The sequence below is a fragment of the Zootoca vivipara genome, chromosome 6, assembly GCF_965207765.1.
Source record: "Zootoca vivipara chromosome 6, rZooViv2.hap1.1, whole genome shotgun sequence".
NCBI lineage: Eukaryota > Metazoa > Chordata > Lepidosauria > Squamata > Lacertidae > Zootoca > Zootoca vivipara.
In genome coordinates, this window is record NC_142589.1 from 11,671,506 (window position 1) to 11,682,808 (window position 11,303).

Sequence of the window (11,303 nt, forward strand, 5' to 3'; positions counted from 1 at the left end):
GGGGGCTGTTTCTCCACCAGAGAGCACAAAAGGAAAAGGGACCCTGGCTCTCTTTTTTAGGACAGTTCGTGATCCACCCTCAATACAAAACCGGTTGCCGTTTCAAGCCTCATCACCTGGATACACGGCAAAGCGGCCAGATTTGCCCTTTCTGCTCACCTTTCAAGCTTTCTGGCAAGCAACACTTTTCTTAGGCCACAGAACGCCCAGCCTATGGCTTTCAAGTAAGATAAAAGTTTTGCTTTATTTTTCAAGAACTCTTCTCAGGAAACAAACAGGAAGGAGGGGAGGAAGATATTTCAGGGACCCTATCCCCACGAGGCCCAACCTACTGACCACCCCCACCAACCTCAATAGGCTCAGCACATCACTAAAATTAGAAACACTGCAGGTTGTGTCCAACCTCCAACACTTACAAGCGCCGCTGTCGCCACCACTGGTCCCTTGAGCTTTTTGGCAGTGGTTAAAGTGGGGTACCTGTTAAATAAGGAGGATGCCTGTTACAGAACCATATGGAGGATTTAGTAATCATCGTCAAGATCCAAAGGGTAGATCCGTCTTGGCACCCATCTCTCAGAAGAGGAGAGAAAATGAACCAAGGATTTCTGTGTCATGGCGTCTTTGTCAGTCCTCTGGAATTCCTTCCAATGAGAGGCCTGGCGGAGCTCCACCCCACAGGGATGTTAAGAGGATGGAGAAGACACTTCTTTCTTAGTTCAGGCTATGCATTTAACTTTGGTTTTCTATGCCGTTGTATGCTTAATCGGCCTTCCCCAAACAGTTCTGAATCCAAACTCTTACTGCCGGACACTGAGGTCCAGTGCCGAGGGCCTTCTGCCGTTTCCCTCGCTGCGAGAAGCCAAGTTACAGGGAACCAGGCAGAGGGTCGTCTCGGTAGTGGCACCCACCCTGTGGAACGCCCTCCCACCAGATGTCAATGCAATAAGCAACTATTTTACTTTTAAAAGACAACGGAAGGCAGCCCTGTTTAGGGAAGTTTTTAATGTTTGATGCTGTATTGTTTTTAATATTCGGTTGGAAGCTGCCCAGAGTGGCTGGGGAAACCCAGCCAAATGGGCACGTTATAAATAATAAATTATTATTACTATTACTATTACTATTATTACGGAATTCCAACTAGGGCTGGGCAATATATTGATACCTTATATCATCCAAAACCAGTCAAGTCCATAGCATGCGATCTGTTTCATAAATTTTTACCTGGCAGTATATATCGCGAATCACGATGTGTGTGTGCTATGTAAAAATCACAATGTGGGGAAAACTGGGAAGCCAGCCAATGCCTTTACATAGCTCCATCCTTATTTCAGACATTGTGATGTATCAGTATTAGCTGGTGATATTATGACGCTGAAAAAACAGATATCGCCAAAAATAATTTGGAGTAGAAATGATATGCAGCTGAAAAGAAAAATTAAGGAACCGGGGGGGGGGGGGAGGAGTCGCGGGATTTGGAGAATCCCATTTTATGGATTTAATATTGTTTTTGTGTACATTTTTCTTTGTATTTCTTATTGTATTTGTTATTGGGCGTTTTTTGTTTTTGTTATTTTTGTTGAAAATTATATAAATAATTTTTTTTGGGGGGGGGACCAGATCCCACCCAGCCATAATTCCAAACTGGCTGGGCTGATAAGAGTTGGGAGTCCAACAGTATTCAGACTGTCACTTGCCCCTACTGCCCCCTAGCTACCTCCTGACGTGTCTCTATCACGCCCAGATACCTCCGTCATAACTCAGCGTTCTTTTAATGCAGCAATGGGAAGCCTGTTGATGACCTGATGCTGATGGACCACAACTCCCATCATCAATTGGCCCACACTGGCTGGGGCTGATGGGAGTTGCAGTTCAGTGACATCTGGAGGGCACCTGCTTGGCAAAGGCTGCCTGCCCTTCAGGGTTCCTAGAATTCCTTGCTCAGCTGCTTTCAATTTCACCTAACTCTGCAAAGCATGGCACACCCTTCCCTAGAAAGCCGGACAGTTTCTTTAAACATTTATTTTCAAAACCAACTTTTGGGGAGTGGCGGGAGAACAAAGGAAATTTCCATTGGGAGCTAAGCTTTCCTATCTCTTTCCTCCCCCCGCCCCCTGAAAAGAAGGCATTTTTACAGAGGGATCCCATGAGCAGGACTTCTGCAACTCCAGGTCACGGCCTGGTCACCCCTAAACCATTAAGACAAAAAAAATTAAAAACATCAATTGATAGACCTCTAATTCTTGTTCTCTGAGAAATATAACCCCACGAGCACTGCCCATGCAGTGGAAGCTGATGCCCACCAATACAGGTGTGGCAGAAGGCAGAGAGGGCCCCGGAGAAGGTGGTGTCAGAGAGAATGACAGGTAGAACCAGCCAATCCCAGCTTTGCCCCCATCCTCCTCCTCTTCCTCCATACTGAGTTTTATAATGGCAATACTGAGACTAAGGAGGAGGAGGAAGCCGACAGCCAGGACCCCACCCACAACAGACTGGATGCAATCCGAAGTTGGTGGGGCAGCGGCCCCTCTCGCTCCGATGGATCGACCTCCACTGCACCCAGTTCTCAAGGGAAAACCCGGAGTTTCCAGCCACGGCCACCTCCACAGAACTCCCTCCTCCTAGAGCTTCGGAAGGGACCCCGGGGGTGCCGAGAGGATGGCGAAGACATAGAAGAGTCCCAGCAAGAGGTTGAGCTTGGCTGTCCTTTGGGGGATCTTGACGAAGCTCTGGCTGCGGAACTGCTTCTCCAGGGAGAAGGCCATGGGGATGGTGAGGAGCGGGAGGGCCATTGTGATGGTGTAGCGGGTAGCCAGGACGCAGAAGACCAGGTAGGGCAGGAAGAGGAGGGCGTTGTACAGGAAGTAGGAGAACGTTGGCCCAATGAGGATGGCCAGGGTGACGATGCCGGCCTGCCGGTCCGACTCCATGTCCCGGGTGTTGTTGCTGTGCAGGATGGCCTCGGTGCTCAGGGCCAGCGGGACGGCGTAGAGCAAGGGCGAGACCGACAGGTAGCCCACCTGCACGGCATAGGCGAACATCACGGCCAGCGGCCCAAAGGTGATGAGGATCACCACGTCGCCCAGTGCCACGTACTTGAAGCCAATGCCTGCGGTTACAACAGAGCAGAATGACAGGTGTAGCTGTTAGAGTGGCAAGCTGGGACAAGGGTTCAAATCCCCTCCCCTCCCCTCCCCACTTTACCATTAAGCTCTCTGGGTGAGCACAGGTCAGGCGCTGCCTCTCAACATAACCTAACTCACACAGTGGTTGTGGGAATTAAATGAGGAGAACCACGTGCAGCACCTTGAGGTCCTTGGGGGGGGGGGGGGAGAGTGGGATATAAATGCAATAAATAATAATACCACAATGAGAGCCCGACAGGATCAGGGCGAAGGCAACTTCCTGATCTCCCTGATCTCATGGTGGCCAACCAGTTTGCTCCCATCATGGGAACACCACAAGCAAGACCCATGTGCAACAGTGCTCTCCCTGCTACTGATTCCTAGAAACTTTTGTTTGCAGGCATGTGGCCTTCAATAGTGGAAGCAGAGCATAGCCATTGCGGCTAGTGGGCACCGACAGCCTTATCACCCATGAACTGAAGACCAGAAGTGTGGAAGTCTTAAACCTACAAAAGACCTTCTGCGGCTCAGAGACCCCAGATATTAAAGAGTCAATTAACTCTTATGTAACAAACAAACAAACAAACAGAAACACCATCCCACAATTACCATATATAAATGTTCCTTAGTAGCAAACCAGTTTGATATGCAGTTATGAAAGGAGGAATGAAGAAAAAAAATTGGGGATCTCAATCACAACCAAGCAATTGTGTTAAGTTCTATAACAAGGGTGTCTCTGGACCTCAAATTAAGACCCGTACAACGAAAAATAATATTTAGAACTTACTGGACTCCATTGCACTCATTTATGAAAGGATAATCTAAATCATCTAGCTGCTGGGGATGTAACAGGGATAATGCTTCTCTAAAACGTATGTTTGCAAAATGCCCTATATTGATAATTTTTTGGCAAAAGGCAACATAGATGATCAACATGGCAAAAATCACAATGCAGGAATAACTGTGAAGCCAATTCCTCTATGTAACTCCATGCTTAAGAGGTTAAGAGAGTGGTTAAGAGAGCCAGTGTGGTGTAGTGGTTAAGAGCGGTAGACTCGTAATCTGGGGAACCGGGTTCGTGTCTCCGCTCCTCCACATGCAGCTGCTGGGTGACCTTGGGCTAGTCACACTTCTTTGAAGTCTCTCAGCCCCACTCACCTCACAGAGGTTTGTTGTGGGGGAGGAAGGGAAAGGAGATTGTTAGCCGCTTTGAGACTCCTTTGGGTAGTGATAAAGTGGGATATCAAATCCAAACTCTTCTTCTTATTTCAGTCACAGTGTTTAGCTGGTGATATATCACAATGTTGAAAACCAGGTATCGCACAGCCCTAAACCTAAATCACAGAAATTTGGCACAGAACCCCTGTCGCCTCAGCTACTGAATCTGGCTATATTGATATATTGTCCAAACCCGGTTTGAAGTCCATATTGTGAAATCGGTTTCGTAACTTTTTACCTGGCAATATATCGTGAATTGTGGCTGTGTGTGCTATGCAAAAATCACAATGTGGGGAAAACTGTGAAGCCAGCCAATGCTCCATCCTTATTTCAGACATCGTGATATATTGGTATATCACAATGTTTAAGCTTGTGATACAGAACAATGTTGAAAACCAGATATTGCCCAGTTCTTCTTTAACAGCCTACACCTTAAGTTTGGTGCCCTCCTAAAGCTTTGGACTCTCGACTCCCAAGGATTTGGAGAAGAAGAAAAAGAAGAAGAGTTTGGATTTGATATCCCGCTGAAGGAGTCTCAAAGCGGCTAACATTCTCCTTTTCCTTCCTCCCCCACAACAAACACTCTGTGAGGTGAGTGAGGCTGAGAGACTTCAGAGAAGTGTGACTAGCCCAAGGTCACCCAGCAGCTGCATGTGGAGGAGCGGGAAATCGAACCCGGTTCCCCAGATTACGAGTCTACCGCTCTTAACCACTACACCACACTGGCTCTCACACTGGAGGGCCCCACCTGGAGGATCCCAGGTCGGGGAAAGATGCTCTGCAACAAGAAAAGGTCTGCACGTGTTGGTGAGGATTCCTTACCTCCAGTATAGAGAAAGGAGCTAGAGAGCCCTCCAAAGTAGATCAGGGCTAGGTGCTCCAACTTGAGGGTAGAGAGGCAATAGAGGCAGGCCGCTGATATGCAGCCGAGGGTGTACAAGAAGACCCCGAATCTGACCACGTCCTGGGGCTCCAATATCCGGTCCACCAGGGTCCGGTCATCACTCTTCTTGTGATCGATCCCCTTGGAGAAGTCATAGTAGGTGTTCACGAGGTTCCCAGCCCCGTGGACAGCCAAGACGGTAACTGCGCTGCCAACCAGGAGCCCAGGGTCCAAGGTCCCCAGGGAGCGATAGGCGAGAGCGCTGCCTAGGGCCACTGGGGTGAGGGAGGCGCTGAAGCTCCAGGGGCGGAGGGCCAGGACATAAGAGGCACACTTGTGTTGCCAGGTGCTGGGCAGGCTCTTCGGGGTGCCCAGCAGCGCCTCTCCTTGATCTTCTGGCTCACTCTCCTGGTTGTTTTCGCTGACAATATTGATCTTTTCCATCTCATCTTCTGCTTCCATTGTTCAAACAGGCTGCTGCAACACCAGGTGTCAGAAGTGAACCTGAAAAGGGGAAAGGAAGAATAGAAATTTATGTGGTGGTTCATTAAATCTGAGGAAAACCTGCCCCTTGCCCCTTTTTAAAGCCCTTTACGGCCTAGGACCCTCGTACTTATGGGACCATCCATCCCGGTATGGCCTGCGGAGGACCTTAAGGTCCATAAACAGTAATACCTTAGAGGTCCCGGGCCCGAAGGAAATCAGATTATCCTCTACTAGAACCAGGGCCTTCTCAACACTGGCCCCGACCTGGTGGAACGCTCTGTTTCCCATCCTGTATTTGTGCCTTTCTTTTTTTTTGCCCAAGTGTAGTACTTTACATTTCTCCTTGTTAAAATTCATCTTGTTTGCTTTGGCCCAGTTGTCTAATCTGTTAAGGTCATTTTGAAGTGTGATCCTGTCCTCTGGGGTATTAGCCACCCCTCCCAATTTGATGTCGTCTGCAAACTTGCTCAGGATGCCCTCAAGCCCATCATCCAAGTCATTGATAAAGATGTTGAATAAGACTGGGCCCAAGACAGAACCCTGTGGCACCCCACTAGTCACTACTGTCCAGGATGAGGAGGAGCCATTGATGAACACCCTTTGGGTTCGGTCAATCAACCAGTTACAAATCCACCGCATTGTCTAGCCCGCATTTTACCAGCTTCTTTACAAGAATATCATGGGGCACCTTGTCAAAGGCCTTGCTGAAATCAAGATAGGCTACATCCACAGCGTTCCCTTCATCTAACAGGCTTGTAATTCTGTCAAAAAATGAGATCAGATTAGTCTGACATGACTTATTTTTCAGAAACCCATGCTGACTTTTTGTGATCACAGAGTTTCTTTCTAGGTCGCTCACAGACCGTTTGCTTAATAATCTGCTCCAGAATCTTTCCTGGTATTGATGTCAGGCTCACTGGGCGGTAATTGTTTGGGTCCTCTCTTTTCCCCTTTTTGAAAATAGGGACAACATTTTCAAACATACAATAGGACATACAATAGTCGCTTGTAGTATTGATAAATTGTATTGATTTAATTTTGATTAATCGAATTTTATTTTAAAAAAACACAAAATGGGACTGATGGGAGTTGTAGTGTAGTGTAGTGTAGTGTACTGGAGGGTTGCAGGTTTATCTAATAAAATTTCAACAGGTGCATTCCCCAACCCCTATACCACCCTTTCAAGGAATTACACAATCATAGGACTGTAAAGTTGGAAAGGCCCCAAAGGGGCATCGACTACAACCCCCTGCAACTCAGGGGCCACCTAACCTCCGCTTAAAAACCTCCAAGGAAGGAGAGCCCGACACTTTCAAAGGTTTCAGGTTTGATTTAGTTTACTGATTAAAAGGTTTTTCACAACAGCCGTAGTCTTAAACCACCTTCCAGCCATTTTTTTTAAAAAAAACATATCCACATTTTCCACTGTGCTCAAAGCGATTCAGAGAAGGCAAACGTTCTGAAATAGCACAGGGCACACTGGTCCCTGCCTAAACCACATAGGACACGCCATAATAAAACATAAATATAGTCAGAAACACCCAAATTGAAACAAAGGAACAAAGCCTCCCTTCCCGTCGCCAGTGTGGTGCAGCCAAAAACATCCAGAGGACATCAGGCTGATGAAACTTGCCATTAAAATGAGCACTGAATTAAAACACGTGGATTAATCAGGAGCAGACTGAAATAAAACAATGTGTGATGGGCATTTGAAGCATTACTTGCCCAACTTCCACCTGTCACCCTGCTATTTTCCTTGAAAGTCTGCCTTAGCCTTTACATGCCAAGGACGTCCCTGTGTAAAGAGTTTCTGAGGTCTCTAAAATGTCAGAAGCCCACAGTAATTCACAGCAGGGCTTTCAGCAGTAAGTTTTAAAGCAACACTTTTTTATGACCTCTCTTTAGTTGTTTTTAAACTTATTTTTAGTTATTTTAAAATGCATGATTGTAGAACTTACTGAGATTAATTTATTTACCTAATATTTTTACATACCCCCTCCTTAACAACAAGACAGTCTCCAAGCGGTTTACAAAACAACAAACACAATATGTACTAGACAGATAAGTATTGAAAGCATCAGCCAGCACTTCAGACAAGTTTGCTCTGGAACTGGTAGTATGCAGTTAAACATTCAAACCATAGATTTATTAACAGAACAGACATTTTACACCCTTATGGCAATATGGAAGCCAGAACAGTTTGCCTGTTCAACATTCAACATTCCTGCTTCGTTAACCCCTGTAATAAATACAAAAGCAAACCAAAAACTAGATAAACACAATGTGCTACAATAAACTACTTCTTCTTTGCTATTCTAAAGCTGTTTTAAACAGCTTTCAATTTTGAACTCCAATGTTACTGCTGGGTGCTAATAATAAGCAATAACAATAATTACGGCAGTGTGGTTGCAGATTCAGACTATGACCTGGGTTCAAATCCCCATGATGGAGCTCACTAATTAGTCTCTCGGCCTAACCTACCTCAAAGGGTTGTTGTGAGGATGAAATGGGAGAGCGGGATTGGGGGGGGGGGAGAAATGTGGCATATAAATGTAGTTGTTTTTGGCGTCTACCTACCTCAAGAGACAATAGGGTGTGACTCTACAGTCGGTGGAGGGTGGGGAGTTAAGTCAAACCCCTGTGTGAAGTGATCTCCCCAGCAGACCCATAGCTATGTGTGTGTGTGTTAGCCAGGGTTTTTTTTTTGCCCCAATGAAGCCTCCAGAAGGGAACCATTGAGGTGGGCCTGGGAGTACGCTGGTGTGTGTGTGTGTGTGTGTCAAACTGGGTCTTTGAGTATGGTTCTGCCCCTGCTCTCCAGACAGAAAAATCAAAATACACAATCTGTTATTACACTAGGAAACAAAAGATGAGCGTCTCAAAGTCTGTATGACACATTGGGCAATAAATATAGGGCAGAATATAGATTTTAATCTCTGGGAAAAGCTTTGGAAGAGCGACCTGAAGTTTACAGCTTTTTATTCCTTGAAGGAGAACTACCTGAAAATGATTCACAGATGGTATGTAACTCCGAGTGGGCCTGCTAAGATGTATAAGACTGAATCAGATAAGTTCTGGAGATGCAATGAGACTGAGGGTATGTTTTATCATATGTGGTGGATCTGTAAAAGGGTAAAGGAATATTGGGAAAATTCATAATGACTAGAAAAAAATGTTTTAAAGTACTTTCCCCCCAAAAAACCAGAGTTCTTTTTGTAGGGGATAATTCTGGCAGAAATTCCCAGGTGTCAAAAAAAGTTATTTATGTATGCCACCACGGCAGCACGTGTTTTGTTAGCCCAAAAATGGAAAACAAGCAAAGTCCCAACTATAGAAGAATGGCAACTTAAACTGATGGAATATGCGCAGCTTGTGGACCTAACATATTTCTTGTTCTAAGAGAACAAAAACAACATACTGTACGTTTAAAGAAGACTGGAAAATGTTAATTGAATATTTGGGGGGAAATTGTGTACGTTGAAAATGTGGGCAGTACTGAGATAAATTCAACAGTGTAAATAAGTTTTGATGGATGTAATAATGGAATATTGAATTAGTTTACAGTATATGAAATATACAGGGATTTCTGTTTTGCAAAATGAACCACGGAAAGAGAAGTGGGAAAGTCATTGATATTTTAAGGTTGTTTAAATGAATATTCTAAAATGCAAAACAAAAAATCTAATAAAAAATATGTGGAAAGAAAAAAAAAAATCAAAATCAGAATATAGAATCTACCTATAAAAGTAACATATATAGCCAAACTGGGTCATTGAGCCTGGTTCCGCCCCTGCTCTCAGGACAGAAAAATCAAAATACAGGATATATAAAAGTAACATATGTAGCCAAACTGGGTCTTTTGAGCCCCTGCTCTCCAGATAGCTAAGTCAAAATGCAGGATATAGAAAAGTAACATATACATTATAACCAAGAGAATTAATTCCATACCGGTCACGCAAGCCCTACCCCGCCTTGTCCCCTTCTGCCGTCCGAGGAGGTGGAGAGACGCCGAAGCCCCGCTTGCCCGCCTCCTCCTCCCGCGAGCATTAAGGAAGCCGGGCCACTTCAAGCCCAGAAGAAAGGCGAGAGGCCCTCGGCCCGGCCCCACCCCAGTCTCCAGCCTCCGCGGGGCGGCAGCCTCCGCAGCAGCGTCCTACCCTGCAGGGGTGGCGGAGCGCAGGCGAAGTCCGGGCTGAGGGGGCGGGGAGGAAGCTGGAAGTAGGGAACCTCTCCCCGCTCAGGACTCACCCTGCGCCGAGAGAAGGCGGCTCCCGAGCAGCCCCAGTTCCCCCGCCGACGACGCCGGCTCCGGCTCGCCTCTGCCATCGGCGGGTCCGCTGCCTTCTCCTCTCCCCCGCCCACGGGCGCCCGAAGCGCGTGCGCTTCCGAAAGCGGCCCGGCCGGAAACAGAACTCCTTCGGAGCCAAAGGTTCCGTCCCAGGGAGGCCGGCGAGCTGAAAGACCGCGTGTCGGGTGTTTGCTTGCTTGCTTCTTTACTTGGTTTTCCCGGGTCAGGCGGGTTATTCACGCCAGATTCTTCCTGGAACCCGGCCTTTCATATATATAGTTTCTATAAGTACAGCCTGTTGTAAAATGATTTCCTGCGTTGTCTTGGCTTGCTTTGGTTCAGCCCCTGATCTCCTGCGTCATTCAGCCCCTGATCTCCTGCGTCACACTTGGGGGGGTGTTATTTTGTTATTTTATTTTTTTGCGGGAAGGGGGGATTTTCAGAGAAACCAGAGGGCTAACTTAATTAGGCAGGATCCTAATTAAGTAGGTAGAGTTGGAAAGATCTATCCCATTATTCTATCCCAACCCCCGCAATGCAGGAATCACAGCTGAGTACTGGCCAGTGGCTGGTAGTTGCTAAGATCCCTCTTCGGAGAGGGGGGAATTTGCGGGCGGGACCCGCTCTACGCTACGAGCAGGGGGGCGTGTTCGGGCCCCCTGCTCCACCTTTACCTGCCGCGCTCAGGGCTGGCCAAAGGGCCAGCTGTGGGCAGGGCTATCGGTTTTTAAAAGAGCGCGGCAGACCCCGCCCACCCTTCCTTTAGGTCTTCCCTTAGGGTGTTCGCTTTGACCTTGCTATGGACTTCGGTTGGTTGCCTTGGTTGCCCAAGGGGGCTGGTAGGAGTTTTTTATCCAATTGGCTAATTGGCACCGGCCTCTTGGTTTTTTCGCCTACCTCATAGCAATTCGTCACAACTTCTTCAGTATTTGGCGGTAGGCATTGGAATATGGAGTTGTCTGGTGTGTTCGAGGACTGGTTGTGGCCATCATCCAACCCTCCTCTTATAGGGGTATCCCCTTAAGGGATCCGGCGGTCGTGGATCCCGTCCTACGCCCTGCGGGTGGCTAGGGCCATGGCAGGACCCCGGTGACACCAGGGGGAGCTTTCATTTGTATTTGCATCAACAGGCTCCTTCCTTGGGGTGTTAACCTGATATGACCCCCCCCCCCCCCGCTGAGCGGGGTGGAGTCACGCTTACTAGCGAGTCCAATGACTAAGCCAATACCTCTCACTTGCTCTAACCAATAAAGTTGTGGCCTTATTCTACCCATTAACTCTAATACCATGTGTCACTGTGTCTTTA

The 11,303-nt window shown here is 47.1% G+C and overlaps 1 protein-coding gene across 7 annotated transcripts; it reads right to left on the bottom strand.

Annotated features, from left to right (window-relative positions):
- Nucleotides 1–225: 225 nt before the first annotated feature.
- On the bottom strand, nucleotides 226–10,071 carry UBIAD1 (UbiA prenyltransferase domain containing 1). 7 transcript variants are annotated; one of them, XM_060276250.2, is made up of 5 exons: nucleotides 9,958–10,071; nucleotides 8,710–8,831; nucleotides 6,398–6,470; nucleotides 5,163–5,727; nucleotides 2,004–3,106 (listed from the first exon to the last, which is right to left on the bottom strand). In XM_060276250.2, exons 4-5 carry the CDS (start codon nucleotides 5,683–5,685, stop codon nucleotides 2,619–2,621), a joined length of 1,011 nt encoding a protein of 336 aa, XP_060132233.1. In that variant the 5' UTR covers nucleotides 5,686–5,727; nucleotides 6,398–6,470; nucleotides 8,710–8,831; nucleotides 9,958–10,071; the 3' UTR covers nucleotides 2,004–2,618. The 7 variants fall into 7 exon arrangements, with proteins under 7 accessions (XP_034976775.1, XP_060132233.1, XP_060132232.1 ...); XM_060276249.2 differs by lacking the exon at nucleotides 8,710–8,831; XM_088671535.1 differs by lacking the exon at nucleotides 6,398–6,470.
- Between the last annotated feature and the right edge of the window lie 1,232 nt (nucleotides 10,072–11,303).